Source organism: Sciurus carolinensis, chromosome 18, assembly GCF_902686445.1.
Source record: "Sciurus carolinensis chromosome 18, mSciCar1.2, whole genome shotgun sequence".
Classification (NCBI taxonomy): Eukaryota; Metazoa; Chordata; class Mammalia; order Rodentia; family Sciuridae; genus Sciurus; species Sciurus carolinensis.
This window is the reverse complement of record NC_062230.1, coordinates 790873-816860: the sequence shown is the minus strand read 5'-3', so window position 1 is coordinate 816860 and position 25988 is coordinate 790873. Positions and strand designations below refer to the sequence as shown.

The 25988-nt window shown below is 47.5% G+C and overlaps 1 protein-coding gene and 1 non-coding gene across 5 annotated transcripts in view; both read right to left on the bottom strand.

Annotated features, from left to right (window-relative positions):
- Nucleotides 1-25988, bottom strand: part of LOC124970805 (S-adenosyl-L-methionine-dependent tRNA 4-demethylwyosine synthase TYW1-like) — a 149782-nt gene that overhangs the window by 67960 nt on the left and 55834 nt on the right. For 3 of the 4 annotated variants that reach the window (XM_047534411.1, XM_047534413.1, XM_047534414.1), the window contains exons 11-13: nt 17935-18044; nt 10315-10495; nt 2921-3056 (exon numbers count right to left, since the gene is read on the bottom strand). In XM_047534411.1, the coding sequence (XP_047390367.1) occupies nt 2921-3056; nt 10315-10495; nt 17935-18044 (427 nt within the window). The remainder of the gene's footprint in view (nt 1-2920; nt 3057-10314; nt 10496-17934; nt 18045-25988) is intronic. The other variant, XM_047534412.1, reaches the window with a different exon arrangement.
- Nucleotides 24147-24253, bottom strand: LOC124970824 (U6 spliceosomal RNA). The gene has a single exon (XR_007106199.1). It is a non-coding gene; the product is annotated as a U6 spliceosomal RNA (small nuclear RNA).

Sequence of the window (25988 nt, the reverse complement as noted above, 5' to 3'; positions counted from 1 at the left end):
GGACCTGGAGTCACAGGTAACTTCCGGCCCTGCCTCTTTACTCTTAGGGAATTATTTTTGTTAGCTTGCATTTTTTGTTTTTGGGGTGCTAGGGATCAGACGCAGGACTGTGAGCATGCCAGGTGGGCCACAGCCCAGCCCTGGCCTTGCCTCTCTACATTTCTCTTTATTTGCCCCAAATTTCCATAATTGGCACATCATACTTCTATAAGCAGAGATGAGGTCAGATATTAAATGTTTCTTAAGTTGCAATTGTGGGCCACATGCAAATATCGCTTTGTTTAAAAACCAGGCACAGGGACTGGGGTTGTGGCCCTGTGAGAGAGCACTCGCCTAGCATATACGAGGCACTGGGTTCGACTCTCAGCACCATGAATAAATAAATGAATAAAATAAAGGTCTATCAACATCTAAAAATTTTTTTTAAATAAATAAAAATAAAAAGCAGGCACAGAGTTCTCTCATTAACGTCAGGTGGCGCTGTGCAGTCAGAGCACCCAAGCATCTGCAGAGAGGGCTGATGTCTTCTGATGTCCAAGAACATGAAATGAAGGCAATGATGCTAGCCTCTGTCTTTGTAAATATCAGTTTCAAGAAAGTTGATGCTACTGCTTCAACATGGAAGAGGACTACTCATCCTAACTTCCTGCTGGATCCTGACTTTGCATCACTGCGTGGCAGCAGAACACGTCTGGTGCGCTAGGCAGTGCTGTCTTCAACAAGATGGACTTCTCCGTGCTGAAAACAGGACTGTCTGGCAGGCAGCCATAACGGGTAGGAGTCGAAGCTCACACAGTTTGCCCTGCTACCTTGACAGGATCGCTTTTTAGCCCCACATACTCAAGTACCTATTGAAAAGGAACGTTTTGACTAGGGATAAAGATCTGGAAATGCAAACACCATACTTGCCAGGAGGAAAAAACAAACTACTCCACTTTCTACTTTGGGCAGCATCAGCTCCTAAGGAGACTAAAAATCCTCAGGTAAACCCAATTTCCTTGTTCATGAAGGTCAACAAATCCTCTTTCTTCAAATGCCTTCCTTGTTCAGGCATACTAAAATGCCAAACAAGTAACAGGTAAACACATGTCTGAAACAGCACTTCTATTTAAAAACCTCAACTGGTAGCAAGGCTAATGATGTTTGACCACAGCTGATAAATATAGTCACAACATGTTCATTTTGTGTGCTAAACAGCAGTAAAGCACTCCTTTCTTGATAGCATCTACGTAATACCTGATATCAGATACCCGACAAGAAGCAGGAGCTGGAATCATAGAAAGTCTCTGAAGAGCAGTTTCCAGTCACAGCTCTTCTTTCTTAAATGGCAACATAAGCAATACAAGAGTGAGAAACAGTAGCTCTAGTCACTACGAAATGTCAGAAAGCATCCGCCCGGATATTTTAAATAGCCCAAGGAAACTTTCCCAACTGGAGTCACGAGACAAGAGTAAAGCCGTGTTTCAGATGTCTTGGATCAGACAATACTGTAAGACTTTAAGCAACCACATTACTATTAGTTGGTCAACCAAGAGTTGCCCAAGTTGAATCGGAATCCGAGCTAGAAGTGTCAAGATGAGAAGCCATTCCACAGGAAAAGCTCACTATACTGCTCTGCTCGTGCCTAGCTATCATGGCGCCTGCTCTGACCCAGGACGCAGCCTGGTCACGACCTCGGGTTGCCAGCTCCTGGTGTTCACGCTCCTCTAGACACAGGCTGGCTTTTCTGCTATGCATCTCCTGTCCCAGCCACAAGTGATAATGAGGTGGCCAAAGGCAAAGTCCAGAGATGAGGCCACTTTAGGAACCCGAGAAGCACTTGATCTTCTATCTCTGTAAATAATCCAAGGCAGCTGAGAAGCCAAAGTAGTGCCTTTGTGCATTTCTTAAATATGCCTGTTAATGACCAAAGAAAGCACAGATTTAACTTTTTAAGCTTAAAAAAAGAAGAAAATAGATTTAAGCAGTTGGAGGGTTGGGAAAGGCACTCTGAAGAGCTCTGCTGTTTCCACTCAATCATTCTTTCTAAAAAACATTTACCAAGGCCAGAAAACATGCTGTGCTAAACACTATGAGGAGTCCAGGCCCGAGGAAGCAGCCCAGTCCAGGAGAGAGCGCCAGGGCCCAGAGGAGAAGCACTCTTAGAGACAGCACGTAGGGAGGCGGGAAGCGGAGCACCTGCACCTGGGATGGCCTCCTCGGCAGGGGCGGCAGCGCAGCTGAACCTGCGGTGGGAAGGACGGACGCCCATGGTCTGAAGGAGGAATGAGGAATGCTGGGCACACGCGCAGCAAGCTTGGTCAGCAGGAGGCGCACACCCCAGGACCGTGCGCAGCAAGCCTGGAAAGGCACACAGGGTCATGCCGGTGGGTCAGCGGCGTCTAAGAGCTGAGCGGAGGGGCAGAGGCAGGATTCCTGGGAAGTGACTCCCGTATCTGGCTGCACATCCGATGTCACCTAGGATGTCTAACACACGCACTAGGAGGACAACAGCCGCTGACCAGTGTGGTTAGCTTCTTATCGCTGAGCCCGAAATGCCCGAGGGAACAGCTGAGAGCAGGAAAAGCTCCTCTGAGCCTGAGGGCAGGCAGTGCACTCTAGCAGAGGAAGCAGAGGCGGGGCTGCCCGGAAGGCGACCTGGGGAAGGCGACCTGGGGCAGCCCAGGGCCCACACCCTCCGGCTGCCCCACCTGCCCCAGTTACCCCCAGGCCCCCAGACTGCTGGGTCCACTGATGAGGCCAGCACACACGTCATCCCACCACGAGCTTTTGGGGACACTTCGCATCCAAGTCATGACAGGAGATTTAACCTTGAAGGTCCTGAGATGGTTCTCACCAGGCAGCTAAAAAGTCACAGCTACTGCTCAGTTTTTTTCAGAGTAGAACATACTCTGTTGTCTTCTCCTTCCTTTATTCTTACCTTTGTTGCTAAGGCTTCTAAACTGTCAAGGAATCTGTGCCAGAAATCCTTGAAGAGCGGGCGGTCGATTTTCTTCAGGCTGTCCTTGGTGCTGGCATCCACGCTGACATACAGCTGAGTGACCGGCTTGAGGTTTCTTTAATAAAAATGTTTAAAAAAGACAAAAATGAAAAGAAAGTCAGGTCCACATCAGGCCTGCACAACACAATGTGCAACGTGGGGCGACGCGGCAAGGACCCAGACGGAAGCTGCAACGCAGACAACGAGGCACACAGACATCCTGAGTGACTGCCACCCCCCAAGAACGGAAGCCACTGATCACTCCTTCAGACGCTGTTTTAGTGGAAGGAAAACAAAGCCCAGCCTCGCCTGGCGGCCCAGCCCAGCACAGTCAGAGGGCTCAGGGACCTGCTGCATGGCACCGCCCTCGGACACGCACAGCCTCCGCTTTCTACCCACAGGGCCCGCACCAAGGGCCACCTGCCATCTTTAACTCAGGAAGGAAGTCTTCCAAGGAATGAGGACCAACCCAAAGCTCCCGCCCTATCAGAAGGGCACAAAGCCACACCTGGTTCTTGTCCAGAGCGGGGGTGGAGGGGTCTGAGCGGAGCCTCGGATGGGTTGACCTCAGCAGTGCTGTGATCCAGCACCTAGGCCCCCGGTAGAGAAAGGTACACAGCAGATTCTTATTGTGCTTTGCCTCTCAATGAGTACCACTCGTTCTAAACTTCTCTCAAATCCACGGACTCACTTCATTCCATCCACTGGATTTCCTGCAAGTTATGCTTTAAATCTAGATTGCAAATATCCCAAAATCTCTCCCCTTCTGGGTCTCATAGTTTATTCTCTTTTCTTGAGAACAAGCTGACATCTGTGCAGCCATGTTGTATGAACAAGCCATTCCGGGAACTGGCCCGTAAAACCTCCCCCCAGGAAAGGGCGCACAGGCACTACCCTCAAGAGCCAATACAGGACAAACAGGACGTACTGGGCCCCCGGGGTTTATCAAGGCTGTTAAGAGATATCTGTCCCATAAATAAGCAGCTGCCTGGAAACCTTATCTATCAAGGACAGAGGAGGGGGCCTAGCCCCGACTCATCTCCTGCACAGTTCACCCCTTCCCACCTCCCTTCTTCCTCCAGGACCATTCAGTTTTGGCAGGACCCAATGAGATTCAAATAAATTGGCAGGACCCAACCAAAAGAGAACAAATGTTTAGCTGTTCCAATGTTAACCAATAATGTACAGGTCTTTGTACGTGAATGATTGGAAATTTCTTAAGTAGAGGGCTTTCTCATCCCTCGGGGCTGCTCCCCACTCAGCCGTGGTAGTGGTCTGAGAGGCTGGTTGCGGTCCAGGCTCGAGCTTGCAATAAAACCTCATTGTGTGATTTGCATTGCCGTGTGTGCACTTTGACTTTCTGGGGATCGGTCGATATTGAACTCCAATACTTTGGTGAATTTAAAACTAACCAGCAAAGAAAAAAGAAATTCCCCCTTGATAAGCCTCTCACAAAATTTTACTGTTAATTTTCTGTAATCATTCCTCAATTTATTCCATATTTACCCCTCCAATGTTATTTACACACTGCTTTTTGTTCCAAAGTCCATGCACTCTGAAAACAGAAATATATGTGAGCCCAGTGACTAAGAAGGTTGAGGCAGGAGGATCACAAGTTCAAAGTCAGCCTCAGCAACTTAGCGAAGCCCTAAGCAACTTGGAAGACCCTATCTCAAAATAAATAAGTAAAACAGTCTGGGGATGTGGCTCAATGGTAAGGCATCCCTGGGTTCAACCTCCAGTACCAAAAAAACAAAAACAAAAACAAAACCAGATATGATTCATATGTCACCCAACGGTTAGGTGTTCTTCGCCTGATCAGTCATTGAGGGCAAGACCGTGAAGGGGGCTGGCTCTTCATCCACACACAAGTGCCCAAAGCTACCTTTCAGTGGGTGTCGCTGACGTCAGCAGGCAGAATCTTTAAGGGAAAGTAAGCCAAGCAAAGGTGTGCTATGACCAACAGGTGACGTGCAGGAAAGTCAGAGATGCTAGACCCAAGGTTACTAAGTGCAGAAGAGCTCTGAACAGAGGTAGGAAAAAGGTGATAAAAATACTAATAGTTCCTGTAATCTCAGTGGCTCGGGAGGCTGAGGCAGGACAATTGCAAGTGCAAGGCCAGCCGCAGCAACTTAGTGAGGCCCTAAGCAACTCAGCGAGACCCTGTCTCTAAATAAAACTTAAAAAGGGGTTGGGGATATGGCTCAGTGGTTAAGCACCCCCCGGCTCAATTCCCAGCAGCCACCCCCACAAAAAAAGAAAAAAAGGAAAAAAAAGCTGCATGCAGTGCCACACACCTGTGATCCCAGCAGCTCAGGATAATCCCGAACTCAAGGTCAGCCTCAGCAACTTAGTAAGACCTTGTCTCACCAAAATCAAAATGGCGGGGGATATAGTTCAGTGTTAAGTGCCCCGGGGTTCAATCCCTAGCAGCCAAAACAAAACAAAAACTATGTATTTTAACCCCTCCCCAATACTGATAGGCAAGGGAAGCCTTAGAAGTTCAGTGACAAGTCACTATGAGCAAATGGCATCAATTTCTAAAAATGCAGAATAGCAGCCCCGGAGGCCTCTTAACAGTGCACAACTGTGCTGCCTTACCAGTAAGAAAAGAACCTGACTGTTACGGGACTGCCGGCGGTCAGGACCTGACACCCAGGGCTCTGCCACATAGCTCCTGATGCAGAAGGGACCCAGCCTGGCCTCCCACGCCCTCCTAACTGCTCCAGACCAGGAACAGAAGGCTCCACAGGCCAAACTCAGCTTACAAACGTCAACCAGTCTCAGAAAAGGAAGCCCTGGACACACGCATGCGGGCCCATGCCAACTGTTGGGACCCTACAGCCAAAGAGGTCTGCTGATCTCTCTCCAGGGAGCAGAGCGACGCGGAGAGCAAAGGCCCTGGGCCTTACACAGCTCGTCTCTGGGGGACCCTGGAGACACCCTCTGAGTCGCGGGGGTCGTATTTCTGCCTGGTACTGGCCCCCACCCACCAGGACGGCAACAAGGGCAACAAGGCCCCACCGTGTCATTTGTCCCTCTACAAAGAGACAGCAGCATTGTTTCCAAAACGCTAGAGAGTTACATCATTACCTGACCACAGTCACTCCTGTCTGAAAACCTCACCGTCAGTGCTGAGAACGACAACAAAGGGCAATATCTGGGACACACAACCGCAAACACAGCAAGCAACATGATTGTGCAGCGACCCCTGGTGCAGGGGCCACGTTGACTCTTCATCCTGATTTCAAGACTGAGCTCAGAATGAGAAAACAAAGGAATGGCAACAACCAAATACAAAGGCCCTCTCCCTTTTCTTTTTTCGGTAGACATTACTGAGCTTCATTCTACCTTCCAGGCTGTTATTTGGAAGGCAGAATGAGGTCCAATAATATCTAAAGAAAGAAAAAAGGGCAGAGAGATTTATGTTTGTTAGAAAATAGTGAGTTTCATTTTCCTCATAAGATTAAAAAAAAGAGCTGGAAAAGCCCAAGCATCCAAAGCCATTACCACTCAAGACTCTAAGGCACCTGGGGCTGTCAGATCAGGCCAGATACCCTAGGATGCGGAAGGGAGGGCGGAGGAGGGCAGAGCCCTCTGCTATTCGCCAGGTACACGGGCATGCTGGGCACTCTGCCTGGCTCTGCCCTTCCCTCAAGCAGCCAAGTCCCCACCACAAAGCAGGAGACTTGCTACCACCTTCAGGCCCAAGGCAGAGCAGGAGAGGTTGAGAGGAGGCCAAATGGCCCACACAGAGACCACTGAGAACAGCCGTGGCCATGAGCTGGGAGCTTCCCAGAGGGCCTGCGGCTGTCCTAGCCCCACACAGGATGAAATTCTACCGCAGCTCAGCATGCACACAGCTGCAGCGTCGAGTGGCACACAGCTTCTGTGACAGCAGGTCATGAGAACCTGCCGACCCAAGAGAGGCAGACTACGATGTCAAGTGCCAGAGCCCAGAGCACAGCTCCTCAGAGAGAAACCCTACTCCTGGAGGTCAGCGCTACCTGAGGGCGTGGGGTGGGGTAGAGACCCTCCCACTGACTCCTGGAGGTCAGCGCTACCTGAGGGCGTGGGGTAGAGACCCTCCCACTGACTCCTGGAGGTCAGTGCTACCTGAGGGTGTTCCGCAGGCTCTCCACGTTACTGGCTGTCATGTATAACTAATTACAATAAAAAAGTTTCATTAAAATAAATAAATAAATAAATTACAAATGTGAATTTTACAAAACTTCCAAAATAAATTCTAAACTCAACTTCTTTTGAAAAGCTTATGTGCTATATTCAGCATTTACTCAGGGGTAGCTTGAACTGGACACTGGGCACAGGGCCAGTTCAACACTCACTTCGGGGGAGCAAGAGATGGACAGGCAACCCCAAAGTCACAACCAAGGTGGGTCAACAGGAAAAGAATGACCCAGTTCAGTGGGAATTAAGAAAGGCATCAAAAATAAGGCAAAAGCCAAGCTGGCCCTTGAAGGACACAAGTTCATGGGGGAAGAGAGCATGGACTGTGCCTAGCGATGGCCAAAGGAAAAGGGCCAGCAAAGGCTCAGAGTTGGGAGCTTCGACAAGACAAAGGACATTCACCGCCCCAGGAGCTGGACACACAACATGGCCGGGCAACCCCACAGCCAGACTTTGCATCCTTGAAGAGGTAGAAAGTAACAGACCCCAAAACAGTGTGGCCTGGGAAGAGGGAGTGAGGAAGAAGGCAACACCTTGGTAACACTGACCTTCCCATGCATCCTTCCCCAGGGACAGTACAATGGGACCCAGAAGGGAAAGAGGCAAGCCCTCTTTAAACATGACCCAGACCCTCCATCTGTAAGGAAAAATGCAGCTCAGCTCGGGAGGCGGCAGTTCCAGTCCCTCTCGCGGAACTGCCGCTCTGCACGCCCGTCTCAGTTGCAACTCAACAATAGCTCCTAGAAAAATCCATGGCGGACACAGGGCTTCACGCAAGAGACTTTATTATGTGGACAACTAGCGCGGCGACCACTCCGGGGTGAAAAGAAAGGAAAAGAGAAAGATGGCATGGACACTTCTCCCAGACATTGGAATCTCCCGGGCTGGAAGGAACCAATAGCAGGAGAATACTTGCAAGCTGGCTGATGAACCAATAGCTAGCTAGCATGTTAGGACGTAACATGGGAAGCAGGAAATGGCTGTAGCGTAGGCCGGGAATCCCTGTATCGTAAGAGGCGGGTGGAGCACAGATTGACAAGTGGTTGGGGGGGAGAAATGGCTGCACCTTGGAAGGGCGGAGTATCGGCTTTGTATCACACCATCCTTCCCAAGTAAAACCTCTGCTCAGTGAGAACAAATTTCAGACTCTACAACCCGCTTCCTGAGTGCCCACACTGACATGCTGTCAATAATCAAGTCACTCTCCGTGTGACCTGCATAAGCCCAGACGCCCCCTCTGGGCAGTGGTTCATTTTCCACCAGGAAAGTGGGTCCACCAGATGCGTGATCTCATCTCTGACTAAAGGCTGTGCTGATCCATGCAGTCTGCACCCGGCTCAGTCATTTTGTGCTGACCATCCTGCCAAGAAAGGTGCGCTCTCTTGCTGCCGCACTGTGAAGGAGTCCAGAGAAGCCTCTAGAAGACAAGACCCCAGCTGTCCCAAGGCCATCATAAACCTGCTAGCCCCAGTGGGTCCACCACCTGACACAAGAGCACACTGAGACCAGTGGCACTGGCCAAGACCAAACGATCCCCCCACCTCAGTTACTAGTGGAACAAAGGGTAGCTGGTCTTGCCCTGTAACGAGATAACGGCAACAATGACGGCACACGCCAAAGTGGATCAGCTGCACTCCCATCAAAAGATCATTGGGAAAACATTAGTTTGGTGAGCCCAAGAAGACTTTTCCTCAGGAGAAGTGGCTTTATTCTTGTCCCACCACCCAGTCCAACGCTAACACCAAGCACGTGCTTTCCTCAACCTCTGTTTTGAAAAAAGGATAAGCCGCTGGGACGGTGTGGCCTGCCCTTTCACCTGTGCTGGCCTCCACACTGCAGCCACAAGCCATGGGACCAGCCCCGTAGGACCTGCCGCTTGAAACTGCCCGCAGTAGGGGAGCTGTCAGCCAGAAGCCCACGCACTCTGGACCTGGAGGGCTCAAACCCTCCTGGGAAAGCCGAGGCCTGAGCAGACCACAAGGCTGAGTGTGACGCTTGCATGTGGGTCAAGGGAAGCCCCCCACAAAGCCAGGCTCGCAAGACACCAGAGTAAGTCAGTCACATGGGAAAAATCACAGCAACCGAGGCAGCATGACTGTGTTCTCCTGTGTGCTCAGAGCAACCACTGCAGGACGCTCACCCAAAAGCTGCCTGGCGGAGCTGACCTGCTGAGCACACTGCACTGTAGACCCAGGGGAGCTCCCAGGCTCAGCTGGAGCCTGCTTTCTCTGAAAGAAAGGACGATGCCAGCGACACCTGCCATCGCAACTCCTCCCAGTGCACAGAAGCAAGCAGTCAGACAGGTACCGGGGACACTTTCTTCCTGCTCTCTCTGAAGCACAGAAGGGTGGAGAGCCCTCAGCTCAAATTGGAGAAGCCTACGCCATGAAAACGGACAGAGAGGCAGTCTGCAGACTACCTGGTTTCATCAGTCCAGCGTCCAGAGTGGTCCTAGGAACTGGTGGTTTTATGATACAGTGTCTTATAGGGAAAAGCGCATTGCTCTATTTTTAAGCTTTCCTCAAACTACAGCTGACCCTTGGTATCCATGGGGGACTGGTCACTCCACAAGGACCCAAATCTCTGGAAGCCACAGCTGAGGTTCTGGTGGTGTCAGAGGGCTCTGCACTTGCGTATGACCTAGGCACTCCTCTGCGTGTCGGAGGCCCTTGTGCTCAGGAAACAACAAGAAGACCATCTGCACATGTTCAGTGCAAGCGCGATTCCTTTTCATGTATTTTGATCTGAGTGGGAAATCTGCAGAAGCAAAGGAACAGCTGTTTCCACACCTCTGCCGAGGAGCTCAGAGGCAGGAGACTGCCACAGTTCAGGAGCCTCAACATTCGGCACACGCATTATTCCCAAGCTGGTAGCACTGCTCAGTGAAAGGTGCGCCTACAGCCACGTCCACCAACATGTCTCTACCGGCTCCAGCACCGAGATGCTCCCAGGATTTCAGCAACCCCTTCGAGCCTCCCGTGTCCTGCGACATCACTGTCCTCTCCAGGACACTTCTGACGAGCAGGCCGGGTCCTGCTCCCGAGCCCTGCAGGCAGTAGCACATCAACCCCTGCTGACGGTCCTGGAGCCATCAGCCTCCCGTGCAGCCCCCAGATCAAGCAGCTTCGGGCAGCTGCACCACTCACCTGATCTCTGCAGGGAACTGTGCGTTTGTGACCAGGAAACTGGAGATTTTGCGCTGGTGGAGTAGCTGCAAGAACCTATTGATCTCTGGGTACATTATCGGTTCCCCCACGAGGGACAACGCACAGTGCTTGACCTTCATTCCTTCTTCGAAGCGCTCTGCTTTGACACCTGGTACTCCTGCTGACAGACACAGTGCAGAGGGACAAATGAATAAGGCACTGACCGAGGATTTCCCGTTTTCTTAATGATTCTTAGAGTACAAATTCATTTTTTGATACTAATCAAAAAACGTAAAACAAGAGTGGGGAGGGACACTTGAGCGCCTGGAGAGCAGGAAACATCCATCAGGGACTTGCCACCTTCGTCCACTGCGTGAAATCAGTGACGACCAATCAGCAAAGGTCATGACGGAAGAGGAACAGCACTCTCACCAGCAGCACCAAGAACATGAGGAAAGGGTACCTCTCGCTGACCAGCTGTGCCCGAGTTTTCTGGAAGCAACACTATTTTATGCACATGCACAACCTACATGGAAATGAGCACGTGCAGGTCCATGCATCAGCAGCACTGATGCGACAGGTGCCTTTTCTGGTGCCCGCCCTGAACAGCACACTTCACAGCGGCCCTTCGGAATGAATAATTCCTGGCACCAGGAATGGAACGCAGGGGTGGCTAACCACTGAGCTACACCCCTAGTCCTTTTCTATATCTTATTTAGAAAGAGTGTCTTGCTAAGTTGCCAAAGCTGGTTTTGAACATGTGATCTTCCTGCCTCGGCTCCCAAACTGCTGGAATTACAAGTGTGCACCACCATACCCAGCGAGATCTAAGATCTTTTTTTTCTTTTTTAATATTTTTTAAGATGTTGATAGACCTTTATTTTATTCACTTATTTATATGCAGTGCTGAGAATCAAACCCAGTGCCTCACACATGCTAGGCAAGCGCTCTACCACTGAGCCACAAACCCAGCCCGGAGATCTAAGATCTTAGGTAAACCACGGTTTTAAACAAAGCCTGAACCTTAAACTCAGCCTGTTGTCAAGACAACTCAGCACTACACCTGACATTTCCTTTCAATAAGGAAGACCACCAACTGTAACACCCCTCATGGCAGCACAGTGGAGGGCAGATTCAACCTCAGCTCCCAAGTGTGGGAGAACTGAGCCCTGGCGAGGCCTGGCCCACAGAAGCCAGACGCACTGGCCCAACCCTGACTCTACACAGACTCAGAGCCTCTCACTTCCCTTTCCCTAGTACATATGTAAGACGTGACTTCACACGTGCATGCGGAGTTAATTGGAGAACTAAATGGAGCAAGCGACAGGAATGCTCAGCACGGTGTCAGACGCAGCTCATAGGCATTCAAAAACATGCTCACTGCAAATATTTTAATTTTGGATTGAAAAAGGAATTCAAATATTTTAATTACTTTAAATGAAATGGTAATTCCATTCAATTAAGTGAATATAACTAATCACCTATTATGTGCTGAGCACTGTTATACAGGACTTTTCTTTCAGTAAATAAAGAGGAGAAAGCTGTGTGCCTTTGGGGGTTTAGAATAAACACATCAAGTCCATCCAGAGCGACAGAGCACACCTTGGGTGCAACAGCCACCAACACCTGTGACCCCTGAGCACCTGGCATGAGGCCAGCATGGACAAGAGGCAGAATCTCATGTGCTTTATTTCCATGGCCACGTGTAAGCAGATGGCCAGCACTCTGGCGAGGACTGTGATAATGTGTGAGGAGGTGATGGACACTGGGAGAAGAAAAGGTGGAGCAGAACAAAGGTGCAGGAAGAGGCAGGCTGTCCAGCTTCTGGTCTGTACCCCGGGAGGCCCCGTGAGCCTCTGAAGAGACAAGGTGTTCCTTGAAGGAGAGGAGGCGTGGGCAAAGGAATACAGCAAGAAGAGACCGCCCATCTGATGTGTTCAAATAATGCGGTGGCTCTGAAGTGTCACCACAGTGCTATATGGAAGAGAGACAGAAGGTAAATCTGCCACGAAACTATAATATGATCTAAAAAAGAAATGCATGGGGCTGGGATTAAGGTGGCGGGCAGGCATCACCAGCGGGATCTGTCTTAAAGACAAGAGTCAACAGGACTTCCTGATGGATTGGACGCACAGTGCCAACGACCACTGCCAAGTGAGGAGCTTGAGCAAAGGAGCCTCCATCAATGGGGACAAAGCAAGTCCGGGGGTAGCAGGAAAGGGGGAGAGGAGGGGGTGGGTTATGATCAGGTGCTCAATCTTAGACACGCCAAGTCCAGCATGTCCACTGGACATCTGAATGTGTACACAACATTTAAACCTGGATTCTGGGTAGAAGTAAACACTTTGGCAAAAGGACAGCATTTCTACCCAGGGACTCATGAACATCACTGAGGCAGGAAGTGCAGACAGAGGAGAGGATCGAGGACCCAGACCCAGGACACTGACAATTCTAGGGAGAAGAGCGTCAGCAAATGACGCTACCGAGGAGCCACCAGGGAGGAGGGAGGACACCGAAAAGCAAAGAGATCAAGTGCCATCTTTCCTGAAGAGCTACAACTGAAGACATCGTCACCATGCCTGCCCTTCAGATAGTCACAAGACCAAAGACAGACATCTTTAAATAATGGATTCTAGGGTTTAAAAATCATCCTGTCAAAACAAGGAAAGCACTGAAAAGCACCCGTGAGGCCTGAGTGCTCTCCCCCACAAAAGCACATTCCCCTCCACACCCGTGGCCTGAGGCTACTGCAGTGTCCTCCCTGGACCGGGTGCTCGCTGTCCTCCAGCAGCCTGTCGCCAGCCTCTAGCCCTCCAAGGGGAGGAAGTCCTGGAGAAGGGCAGTGCCCCAACTGCAGACACCACACTGCAGCGGCACCCTGTGACGCCCACTCCCCTGTCAGTCCCCAAACCCTAACCCTCCCCCCACTCAACTCTGCCTTGCTGGGGAATGCTCTGGCTCGACTCCTGGCACATAGACGACTTTCTGCTGTGTCTCTAATCAGGGACTTCAGGTAACTAAGAAGCACACCTCCTCTTGAGGAAGTCATCCCTTGGCGACTCGGGCTCAGGGCTCTCAGCTCATCCTAATAAACCAAACTACCCACCTACGGACACACAAGCAAGGCAGCAGCTCAGCGTCCCGCCTTCCCACGACAAAGCCTGGCTAACCAGAAACAAACCGTCTGCTTCAACTCTTCCCCAAGCCTTCCAGGCTAAGTGTCTGACAGAGATGACTGCGCTGAGGCTCTGCATGAGCAGGTGTCAGGAGACAGCAGCAGGCAGCGCAATGCTCCCAGCTCCCAGGCTCTGCGTGCCTGGCTGTGAGAGCCCCCGGCAGACCTATACTCCACGCTGACTCCAGATGGAGCACCTGGGACAAAGGCAGCCTTTCCTCTCTGCATCCTCAGGACCCAGGTCGCTGTGGACAGGACAGCATTCAACTCTGTGAGTGCTGAGGGGGTCTCCTGGGAGACCCTGGCAGGCAGAAGGCACAGCGGCATGTTGGAAAGATGCTGACTCACAGTGAAATTCTGACCCACTTTTAATCAATATAAAGTTAATTTTGCATGTGTATAAAGGGAAGATGATTGCTTCAGAACTGCGAATAGCAGCACAAAAGGGAAGCATTTAAAAACTCAGAGAATATCTTCAAAATGTGCTCAAGGGTGGCCCCTTGGCTAACGTAGGAAACTCTAACTAGCACCAACACCCATGGCCCCTCCTCGGAAACAAAATCGCAAAATGACTGAAACAGACCCACGGGAAAGAGCAGATGTTCTTCCCCTACAGAAAACAGAGGACTCCATGCCAAAGCAAAGGAAATTGTCAGCAAGCTAAAAAGCTGGCCTCTACAGAGAGGCCCAAGTGGGCATTTCCAGAACATAATGAGACAGGAGGGAAAGACTGCAAGTCTTAAAAATGAACTATATTTTCCAATTTACAAAAGAAATCTGTTTCTAAGCACTTTAAAGCCTAAAATATGTACTCCTACAGATACAAAGCTATTAAAATGTAAATTAATGAACATATAAACCCCCAAACACCAAATTAATCTGTAATATACCTAAACCATAATACTGGTAAATCTATTTCAATATCACCTAATCAAATTCAAATACTATTCACTATAGGAAAGTGTACTCTAAGTTCCAACTAAGGAAGTCAGAAACACATTTCTTCTGGGTTTTTTTCCCCCTTCTTTTAAGCCACAAGGGGCACAGAGCAACAGCACGGGGGCTCCAATACAGGAATCTCCAGCTCTGTTGGAAGAGAGACAGAAGCGGGTCCTGCAGGGCACCTGGGGGTGGGCAGCTCCTCGCCACAGGGCCCAGCCTCCTCCAGGACAGACTCCACAGGGGAGCCCAAGTCCGGGAAGCAAAAATCAGACCCTCCACCAGGAAATGAAAAGAGGCAGAGAGTTACACGTCTGTACCTTCAGAGTTAACCCACAGCCAGGGGAGGGTCCTGGGTTCAGAAGGCGGCCCGTCAACAGCCTCACCGTCCTCACTCTGAGGCTGACCAGTCAGAAAGGAGGGGGCTTGTTTTACCTGCAACTGGTCCCCTGAGGCTGAAGGAAGGACAGAACTCACTGCAGGGCCCAGGCTGGTGGAAAGAGGACAACTACTGGGGAAGGCGGTGTGGGCAGTGTGCACCTCCACCACCAGCCAGAGCAGCTGCTGGCGGCTCTGCTGGCTCCTCCCGCAAGTGCCTGGCCCTCTAACACCAAGCCTCCGCTCTTCAACACCCACGTCGTTACCTCTTCTGATGCCGTGGTCTCAGCAAGATTCACTGTGGCATTACAACAGGAAGGCGTATTTTCAAAAAGCAAAGTGGCTTATTTTGACTCAGAGTGAGGTAACAAGCAGTAAACAGTCTCCACGGTCCCAAACTGGAGATGGAGGGAAATGGCCTTCACTGTGAAAATGTAAGAGGAAGAGTTCGCCATGCCCCAGCGCCAGCCTCCCATCCACACCTGCAAACACACACCCGTTTTCTACTCGTCCAGAGGAAGACAGCTGAGCTGCGATGAAGAGCCCCCATCACAAACATCACCTGGGTCCCCTTGGAAAACCTCTCCACGGAACTCACTGTTGAGTCCATGTGTTTTGGGACCTGGTCACACTTTGCAAAGTCGATTCATAAGGAATGAAAGAAAAGCACCCTCTAGGAGGTCTTCCAGGTAAGAGAAATCCTGTCCAGCTGTTTTAGGAACCCACCTGGGGGCAGCTGAACCCCACTGTGTGCACTCTAACCCAGCCAGGGGTCCCTGCACTCTGCTCCTGCACCCGGCAAGCCACAGCCTGTCATCCCCCTGGAAGGTAGCACCCGTTGAAAACCCTCCTCGGCTTCCCATGCCTCGGGAACCTGAAGACCACCAGCCATGCAGCACAGCAGAGCCTCCCAACAGGTCTGGCGGGACGGCAGAACCTGTGCTCCATGAACGTTCCAACACCTGCGCTAATGCGGACAAAGTCGACGCCAAGACCGTTTACTACCGATTTCCATTTGAAGTGCACTTGCAAAAGTGTTTCTGCCAGAAAAATGACTATCAGAACTCAGATGGTCTTTCTGTACCAAGGGCATCTCAGCAAGATTTCCCCCATGAGAATTCCACCCAGGTAAGCATTTCCTCCCTGGGGCTGCTTCCTCCTGCAGTAACTGCCTGTACATAATCACCCAGGAGAGTTCGGGGTATCCAGGCAATAACCCCCCTTGGGGGTTTATGTGGTTCTTCAAGAACATTACACTTAAAGTAAACTCATTAAATAAAAGGAAAAATTCCTGGCATTTCCTGCTTCTGACATTACTATCTGTAATGACTAATTTTATGTGTCAAATTGGATGGGCCATGGTGCCCAGACACTGGGTCAAACATTATTTTATTCTGGATGTTTCTGCAAAGGTGCTTTTTAAATGAGATTAATGCTTAAACCAGTAGACTGAGTAAAGCAAATTACACTCCGTAATGTAGAGGGACCTAATCTAACCAAGTAAAGATGGACCTCCCCAGCAGACTGCCTTGACTTTCACCTGCCCCCCTTCCAAGCCTCCAACCTGCCAGCCAACCCCATCAGCCCCCAATTGCAGGAGCCAATTTCTATGATGAATGAATCTCTCTGTCAATCTATTCATTGAGACACACCATTCTGTTCCTTTAGAGAATCCTACTTACACTATCCAAAAGAAAACAAAATGCTGCCTTGAAAGGTATTATATATTTTATCTGAGGAGCAACAGTCACTATTAACTAAAGTAACAAAAAGGCTAAGAAAGATAGTCAAATTCCAGAGGTGAGACTTACTGTTCTTTACCAATACTTCACTTAATTTCCCCAAAAGTCTGGTAAAAGACACTGTTTTATCCAAATAACGGAAAGCAAACTATTCCCCACTCTACCATAAAAAGTGCTTGAGATTAAAAATCAAGATAAAAAATCACAGTACTTATTAGCATCTCTGCAAATATAAAACAAAAAGCCCATCCATAAACAAAAAAGCACAGGCCTACTTTCCCTAGAAAGTTCATAAAGAATGCAGGAAAACTTGATGGTTGCCTTACACACTATTTTTAATGTGAACTCATTTGTTGGCACCACAGGAGTGCTTATATCAGAACAACCTTTGTTGGGATTTTTTTACTGCTGCACATGAAAGGAAAGGGAACAGAGGCAGCAAGGCACCAGTGGTGGGGAGAACGGGGGCTTGCTTTCACAGGGCCTCACACATGCGGCGACTCATGCACAGCACCACTTCACGACCCCCGCCAGTTCGCTGGTGGGTCTGACTCAGCTTACTGAATCGGTCTCTGGAGAAGGAAAACAGCAATCAGAGTTTTACAAGCCCTCCAGGTGATTCTGGTACACAAGAGAGTTTGAGACCAAGACTCTCTGGTAGATTCAAATATCTTTTTTTTTTTTTTTAATTTTTCTAGATGTTGAGAGACCTTTATTTTATTTATTTATTCATATGTGGTGCTGAGAATCGAACCTAGTGCCTCACGAATGCCAGGCAACCACTCTACCTCTGAGCCACAGCCCCAACCCTAACTCAAATATCTTTTAAGTATAAAAAAGAAGTGGGGCTGGGGATATAGCTCAGTTGGTAGAGTGCTTGCCTTGCAAGCACAAGGCCCTGGGTTCTGAATCAGAAAATTCTGATTTTTTGCTGTATCACTATAGATTTACATGAGACTTTTATTAATATTATCCTTTCCTTTTATAAGGCATTAAAGCAAAATGTCAGTACTATCTGACATTATTTAAGAATTTTCCTATGACCTAAAATTCCCAGTCGGTTCATAAGGCTCCTCTGTGCTCACCAAGACAGAAAGATGGCAAAGAATCTCAGGAAGGATGATGCATTTACAGACAAAACTTACAGACTGAATGTACCATATAAGTTGCTAGTCTTTGGGTTGAATTTTTAGTTTTTCCATCAAGTGGAATGTAAAATTTAAATTTTTAAAGGTCAAGATATATACAGTATTTCTACAAAGTGTTTGCTTCCCTACAGAAAAGTGTCTAGCAGAGCTAAACACCCCACTGAAAGGCAGTCCCTCGGCCACTCTGCCTTAGGCTCCAGGTGGGCACTGGTGTCCCTCTGTAGACAAAGACAAATACCTCGGAACTGCTTCATCATGTCCAGATGGCTCTGCACAGCGCCCTCTAAGATCTTCTCAGGCTGGTCCATCTTCCACCGCCACTCAGTGCCCACAGGGTTGGTGTGGTGCCTAGGAACAAGATGAAAGGTTCCTGTGACAGTGTCTTGGCCAGGCATCAACTGAGATATCCCCAAATCAGGGCTGGCTTCCTCCTAAGAGCCCAGCTGTTCATGGCAGCACTGCCCAGTCAGGACACGCCATTCACATCTCTGCTCAGCTCCCGGCTGCTCAGTCAACTACAGGTGCAAATAAAACTGCTTTTAATCACACTAACTACACCCAGGACAAACAGAGGTCACCTGTCACCACCGCACTATGGTACCTAAGTTGACTTTCACAGTGAGTGCAGAAAGCTGGACACATGTTTGGAAATCACACTGGAGGGCCTGAGACGGTGCTTCTGGATGCAGGCCTGGGGAAGGAAGTAAACCTGGAACTGTCTCCTGTTCCACAGGGAGCAAAAGTGGCTAGACAGTGACTTTCTAGGAGATCAGGAGAGTTCTGCTCCACTATGATCAGTGAGAGAAAACCACAGTGACAGCCCCAGCCCCACACTCCCTTCCATCAACAGAAACGGAAGTCCCATCCTAAGTCAGTCTGCTTAGAGGAAAACACACTGACTTCTGCAGTTCTCCTCTTCTCATGTTTGTGGTTGAGCAGGTTCTGCTCACAAGGATACATCCTCTTATGTCACTTGGTCTCCTCAGGCAAGTCTGGGGTGTCTGACCAATCACCAACATCCTTGAAGTGACATTGCGTGTCCATCACGTTTCCCAAAGCATGTTCTGAAAGATGCTAACCAAGAGAGGGATGCTGAGTTCTGGGAACAGCTGCCTTCGTATGATCCGCATGGAGAACTGCTCAACACCAAATCTGGTCAAGATATGGGCTGTTCCACACCCACTCTGTACAGGGCATGTTGTAGGAAGAGAACTGGCACGCCGGGTGCCAACTAGACAGGCCCACTGCCTCACCACCCAGACCACCACAGGAGGCCAGCACCTCTCAGCACACAGCCACCCACTACAAGGGGAGGAAACTGCAAACCAACACGCCCCATGAACAGAGTCAGAAATCCACCATCCATCTGGCCAACTGAATCCAGCAACATATAAGAAGTAAATTGTAGTAAAACCAATGTTTATCCAAGAAAACAAGCTGGCTTAACATTTAAAAACCACTCACTGTATCTCACCATGTTAACAGACTTCAAGGAGAAAAGAAAGTGCATCTCAGTGTACAGAAGTGTTTAACAAACTTCAATACCCATTCCTGACCAAAAACTCTGAGCAAACTAGGAATAAAAGGGGTTTTCCTTAACCCACACAGGGGATCAACCAAAAATCTATAGCTAACATCAAACTTAATGTGGAAGAATGAATGTTTCCTTGTTAGATCAGAAAACAGCAAAGTGTCCTCTCTCACCACTCCTATTCAGCATATGGTAACCCTAACCCTGGTCAGTGAAACTGGGCAAGAAAAAAGGAAGAAATAAAAACGTCTCTCTTCACAGATGACTGTCTACATAGAAAACTTTAAAAAATAAGAAGAATTTACAAGGGAGCTTAAAATACACAAAGTCAATTGTAGTTATATATCAGCAATGAAAACTGTAATTTGAAACTAAAAGAGAAGTACAATTTACGATAGCAGTGAAAATAAATAAGTAGGTGCAAATCTAAAACAAGGTATATGACTTGTAGGCTGGGAACTGTGGACCACCAAAGACCCAGGTAAAAGCAGAGCCCACGCCTGTGGTGCAGACCCAGTGCTGGTAAGACCCACAGATCTGGGGAATCCACCAGGAGTCGGAGCAGTACACAGCAGTGAGACGATTCTGAAGTTCCTACTAAACCAGAATGGCTAAAACAGTTGTGAAAATGGAAAGCAGGATGGGGAATTCACAGAGCACACTGTGAAAACCACTCACAAACCTACAGCAGGCTTGACAGCAGGGTGCTGGCCAAGGGACAGACACGGACCAGCAGAACAGAGTAAGCACCCAGACTCAGGTTTATTGCCACAAGGTTTCTGACAAGGTGCAAATGAAATCCAATGGAAAAAGGACAGTCTATTCAATAAACTGTGGTGAAACAATTGATACTTACAGGCAAAAGAAATAAAACAATACTTCCATCTGTTTCTTGTACATCAACAGTAATAAACACCATGAAGTGCTAACACATTCCTTCTGGTATGGACCAAGGTGGAACAGATCACACACACAAAATCCATGATGTCAGTCTAATCGTGAAAAACGCCAGACACAACCTGAGGGACCTTCTACAAAAGACCTGACAAGTGTTTTGCAAAAGTATCATGAACGACCAGAAAAGACCAAAGATACTTGAGGACCAGAGGCCACTGGGGACCCTGCACTGCAGCCCAGAACAGAAGGGTAGTGTTGGTGGAACCTGGTGACATCTAAAGGGCTTCCAGATTAGCTAACCATGTGTCAGCACTACCTTCTGACTCAGATAACGTCCTACGGTAATACCGGATGCTAACGTGAGTGGAAGACAGGGAAGGGTGTGCAAGAAATCACTGTGCTAGCTTCACAAACTGCCGCGAGACCTTTTCTATATGACTAAACAGACACTGGTGCTACATGCAGTTCATGGTAGAGCACTTGCCCAGCATGTGTGAGGGCCTGGTTCCACCCTCAGCACCACTACACAAAAACAAAAAACAAAACACTGCTGGAAACACCAGGAAGAAAAGTGTCTACATTCACACACTGAAGTAGAAACTGACAGAATCTACCTCCAAATATTTAATCAAAAAACGCAAACACTGGGGCTGGGCTGTGGCTCAGTGGTAGGGCACTCGCCTGGCACATGTGAGGCCTGGGTTCGATCCTCAGCACCTCATAAAAATAAAATAAAGGCATTGAGTCCACCTACGAATAAAATATATATGCTAAAACACTGGGGCTGGAGCTGGAGCCCAGTGGTGCAGCACTTGCCCAGCACGTGTCAGGCCCTGGGTTCGATTATCAGCACCACATACAAATAAAATAGAGGTTCATCAACAACTAAAAAAAAAAAAAAAGGTTAAAAAAAAAATTTTTTTTAAACCACAAACACTTTTTATACATCAGAATGGCGCACACGGCCAGCGACACGGCAATTAGAACTGCGCTTGCATCGATCACCCTGTTTCGGTTGTGGTTTTCTGCTGTTCTTACTCCGTGCTGGGCTCCACGCTCAGTCTGCTCTTTAGGACTCCCCCATGCTTATGCATCACACTGCCCTGCAAGCCTTCCTTTCAAGCAATTCCTCTCTGGGTTAGAACAGATTAAGTGTCCCTTACTTGAAAATATGAAATCCAAAACACTCCGAAATCCAACCTTGTGACCTCCAAGTGCAATTCTTTTCCAGTGCTGAGATTAGAACCAGGGACTCACATACAAAGCCAGCTGTGTAGCACTGAGGGGCACCCTCACACCTCAAGTGGAGACTTTCAAAACAGTCTTGTTTTATGCAAAGAGTTATTAAAAGTACTGCATAAAATTACACTCAGTCTGTGTATAAGATGCATATGGAACACAAATGAATTCCATGTTTAGACTTGGGTACCATCCCCAAGATATCTCATTGTGTGTACAAAAATATTTTAAAATCCGAAAAATCTGAATAACTGAAATCTGAATGACTTCTGGCTACAAATATTCCAGGGGAGGCTCAACTCATATCAGTTATGGTAGCTTCCTAAAATGAGCTCAGAAGGGTTCCCTCTTTCTGCACTCTTTGGAGAATTCCTTTCCTTTGAACATTACCTGGAACTTATTATAAAACCATACAGGCCCATAATCCCAAGCAGTTTGGGAGGCTGAGGCAGGAGAATCACAAGTTCAAAGCCAGCCTCAGCAAAAGTGAGGTGCTATGAGACCCTGTCTTTAAATAAAATACAAAATAGGGCTGGGATGTGGCTCAGTGGTCGAATGACCCTGAGGTTCAAACCCTGGCTCTCCCCCTACCAAAAGAAAAGAAAATGAAGGCCTGGTTTTGTTCAGATATGATTTGTAAATACTGATTCTATGACTGCAGTGATTACTGGACTATTCAATCTGACTTTCTTCTTGAATTACTTCTGACTATCAAAATTTACTAAAGATTGGCCTGCTTTTCCCATGTTTTCCAATATTCGTTGACAATCCTGTCTTTGACCTTTGTAGCATTATATTCACGTCCCCCTCCCCTCTGCCTTTTCGATTCTCAATAAGTGCCCGCCACTTTCAGTTGTCCTTGGCTACCTTTCCACACCAACCACTGGCCCTGCGACTCCTGTGGCTCCAGGCTGCTGACTTGCTGGTCATCTAGCCTCTACCAGAGCAGAAAGCTCATCACTATGTTTGTGAAGGAAGGCAATTTCAGCTCATTTGCCTTAAAACAAACTATAAACTGCATTCAGGCAAGTGTTGGGGAAGGACATGTGTCATTGATGTGTCACTGTGAACACCATGGTAGCACAAGTTCAAATAAGGCTGGAGCACTGAGCCAGAGCAGACTGTACTCTCAGCGAGGAAAAAAGAAAATCAGACAAATGTTAAAAAAAAACTGTTCAAGCAAGGATTTTTATCAAAATTATAGCACTGCTTTGAAGCAACATTACATTGTGATCCTAATAAATACAAAGAATTCCCCAGCGAAATATCTGTGGGAGGAAGAAATGAACCTTAATAACCACCTCAGACACAAATGGCCCTCGACACAGGCTCCTCTCCTCCTGCTTCCCAAACTGATTTGATGTAGAGATTACAAATCCCGTTCTCAGTAAATCTTCATGCTCTTTGATATGAGAAGATCATATCAAGGACGCACAAAGCAGCCTAAATGTGCACCCAGCACTGTCCCCATGCACCAGGGCACCTCTGAACCTGGATGGCTGCAGCCCAAACTAGAAGGGAGACTGTTTCACACCATGACTTTGCGTCTGCTTTGAATTTTTTACCACATGGTGACCTTTCAAACGACATTTTAAACTACACTTTAAAAACTGATACTGCTCCCACTAAAGACAAATGTGACTTAGGTGAACAGCATCAGAGAGACTCATTCACAAACCACAGCATCCCCCACCCGGACTCAAGGTGCGCGTTCCGCCTACTTGAGGAGTCGCGCATCCATCACCAGATCACCTTAAATGCACCCCCTGCCCGGCCCTGGCTGTACACCCTCAGCTTGTGCCCAGGCAACTGCTGACCCACCGATGGAGGCCTCCGTGTGACCGCTGCTTCACCTGAAAACACAGCAGCGTCACTGTTGATTCCTTTTGATGCCAAATGATACTCCTCCATGCGGTTATTACACCTTTTATTTATCCATTCTTCAGTTAATGGACATTTGGGCTATTTCTTTTAGAAATTACGAATTTCTTTTCATGTTCTCCCTGCACAGTTTATATCAGTTTTGGAAAATTATTCAAATCCTTTACCCATATTTTAAAAAATAGGTTATTTGCAAGACAAATATAGCTCATAATTTAAAATTTCAAAGAATAAAATTTTCACTTAAACAGAAAAAACAAACACAATGGCGAATTTGGTATGTGTGTTTCAAGAAATAAATCCCTCTGAATAATTTTACCTATACCTAGTATGTGTACACTTCACATATTATCAGAATGAAATTAGAAATTCTTTTTAAAAAACTCACATCTGTGTACATCCCTTGTAGATAAAAACACTTTCATATATACAATCTCCCTTAAACAATCAAGACTTGTAGCAAACCTATGATAAAGGCAGTATTGTTTTATTGTACAATAAGGGAACTAAGGTTCTGAGGCTATTTTAAGAATCTGCTAAAAGAAAAAACAAAACAGTTATGTAAGCATTTAAATCACCTTTTAACTGAATCTTTTCTGACATTTTTGTTACTTTTTTTAATTAAATTATTTTTTTTTTGCAGGGAATGGGGTGTTTGCCAGGGATTTAAGCCAGTAGCACTCTATCATTGAGCTACAGTTATCTTTTAATTTTTTACAGACTGCATTTTGATTCATTGTACACAAATGGGGCACATCATTTTGTTTCTATGGCTGTACATGATGTACCATTTGTGTAATCACACATGTACATAGAGTAATGATGTCTGTCTCATTCCACCATTTTTCATACCCCCCTCCCTCTCATTTCCTTCTACATAATCTAAAGTTCCCCCATTCTTCAAAAATACGGAACGCTTCATGCATTTGCACGTCATTCTTGAGCAGGGGCCATGCTAATCTTCACTGTATCATTCCAGTTTTAGTATATGAGCTGCCAAAGCAAGCACCCAGTCCTTTTTCATTTTCATTTTGAGACAGAGTCTTGCTAAATTGCTGAGAACCTCACTAAATTGCTGAGGTTGGTCTCAAACTTGCAATCCTCCTGCCTCAGTTCCCAAGTCAGTGAGGTTACAGGCATGCACCTGCACCAGGCACCGGGTAAATTCCAATTTGAAAAGTTTAGTATACTTGCTTTTCTTTACAAAAAGTCATCATAAATAAAATATCTCTATTTACTCAGACCTTTCCAAAATATCAGAATACCTAACATCGTTAAGCATATTGTATGCTTTTTAAAAACCTGAGTAAATTTATTGTTCAGGAAACCAAAAGACTGCATTATTTACTAGCTATAAGCAGGTAACAAAGGTAAGAGGTATAAGCCACTGTGTCCTGTTATTCCTTTTTGAATTTTGACATACAAAAAACACTATGTCAGCAATCTTACGAGATCAGGAATTGTATTTGCTATAAAATGTGAAGCGATGAGAACTGGAACACAAAGCACTTGGTTCTCTCTCACCATCTAAGACAGTCCAGTAATCAAGAGACAGCGTGCTTTTGTCTGCAAGCTCTCACCCTCTATTTCACATTTTGTAGGTACACACTCAGCCCCTAAAAAGAAACACGGCGTTTCAATTCAAATAGTGCTGCTGCATTCCACTGACCCCTTGCTGGAACAGCACCTGTGGACCACTGTGCCCGGGACAACTGACATGATGTGGTGGGTAGTCCTCGCTGTGGTCAGCTGACCTGTGTGTTACGGGGTGTGCAGCAGCATTCCTGGCCACTGCCACATAAGCATGGGCATCAGGGCCAACAATCCAAAGTGTCTCGGGCACTGTCAGATGTCCCAAGTCTCCCTTTGTGATGAAAACCAGCAACTTTGTCCCCAGTTGAGAAACCACTGACTCAACAGGATGCCCAACAAAATACTTTGGTTTTTTTCAACATATCCCTAGACAAACAGAAAAGGAAAAACACACAAAAGAACTTAAGATGAGATGACAGCTTTGCTGCTATATTCTTTTTCAAAAGGCCTTCTTTTTACATTTTACTTTATCTATCAACTGAAGTATATACAGATAAGCAATACGCTGGCCAGGATTTATATCAAAATAGAAAGGCTTAAAGGAGGTAAATGGAATACGGTCGTCTATGTGGTAAATGTGCACAAAATTCATCATACAATTCGCTCTTTCTACCTACCTGTGTGTGCATTGTGATAGGTAAATGCTGAGCAGGTCAGGGTGTCATAATTGAGAGAGGCAACGGACAGCCCAGTGGCTGGACAGGAAAGGAGGGGAGAGACTAACAGGTGATGAGGTCGCTGAGGAGTGCTCACTGAAGCCCAGAAACTTACAGACTCACGCAGTACAGGACACTTGCTAAGAAAAGAACTCGGACCCTCAACTTCCACCAGCACCTGATCTTTAGACGCAGCACAAGCAGGAAGCAAAGGCTGAGGCTGAGTTGCAGGTGGACTGCCTAACCTTTAAAAGAGTGTCCCAGCAGAGTCGACCTACAAAAGGACTTGGAGAGGTTGTTTTCTCCCCTGAGTCTTTAGCTCCACAGGTTTAAGAAAATCTGTCAAAATGCCAGCTGACCATAAGCTTAAGAGACAGGCTTCAGAGAAAACACGTAACAAAGAACAGAATCTTTTTTATATAGGAAATGCATATTTAACTTTTTCAGAAAACACAGAAGAATTTTCCAGAGTAGGTGAATTAAGAATGGATTCTT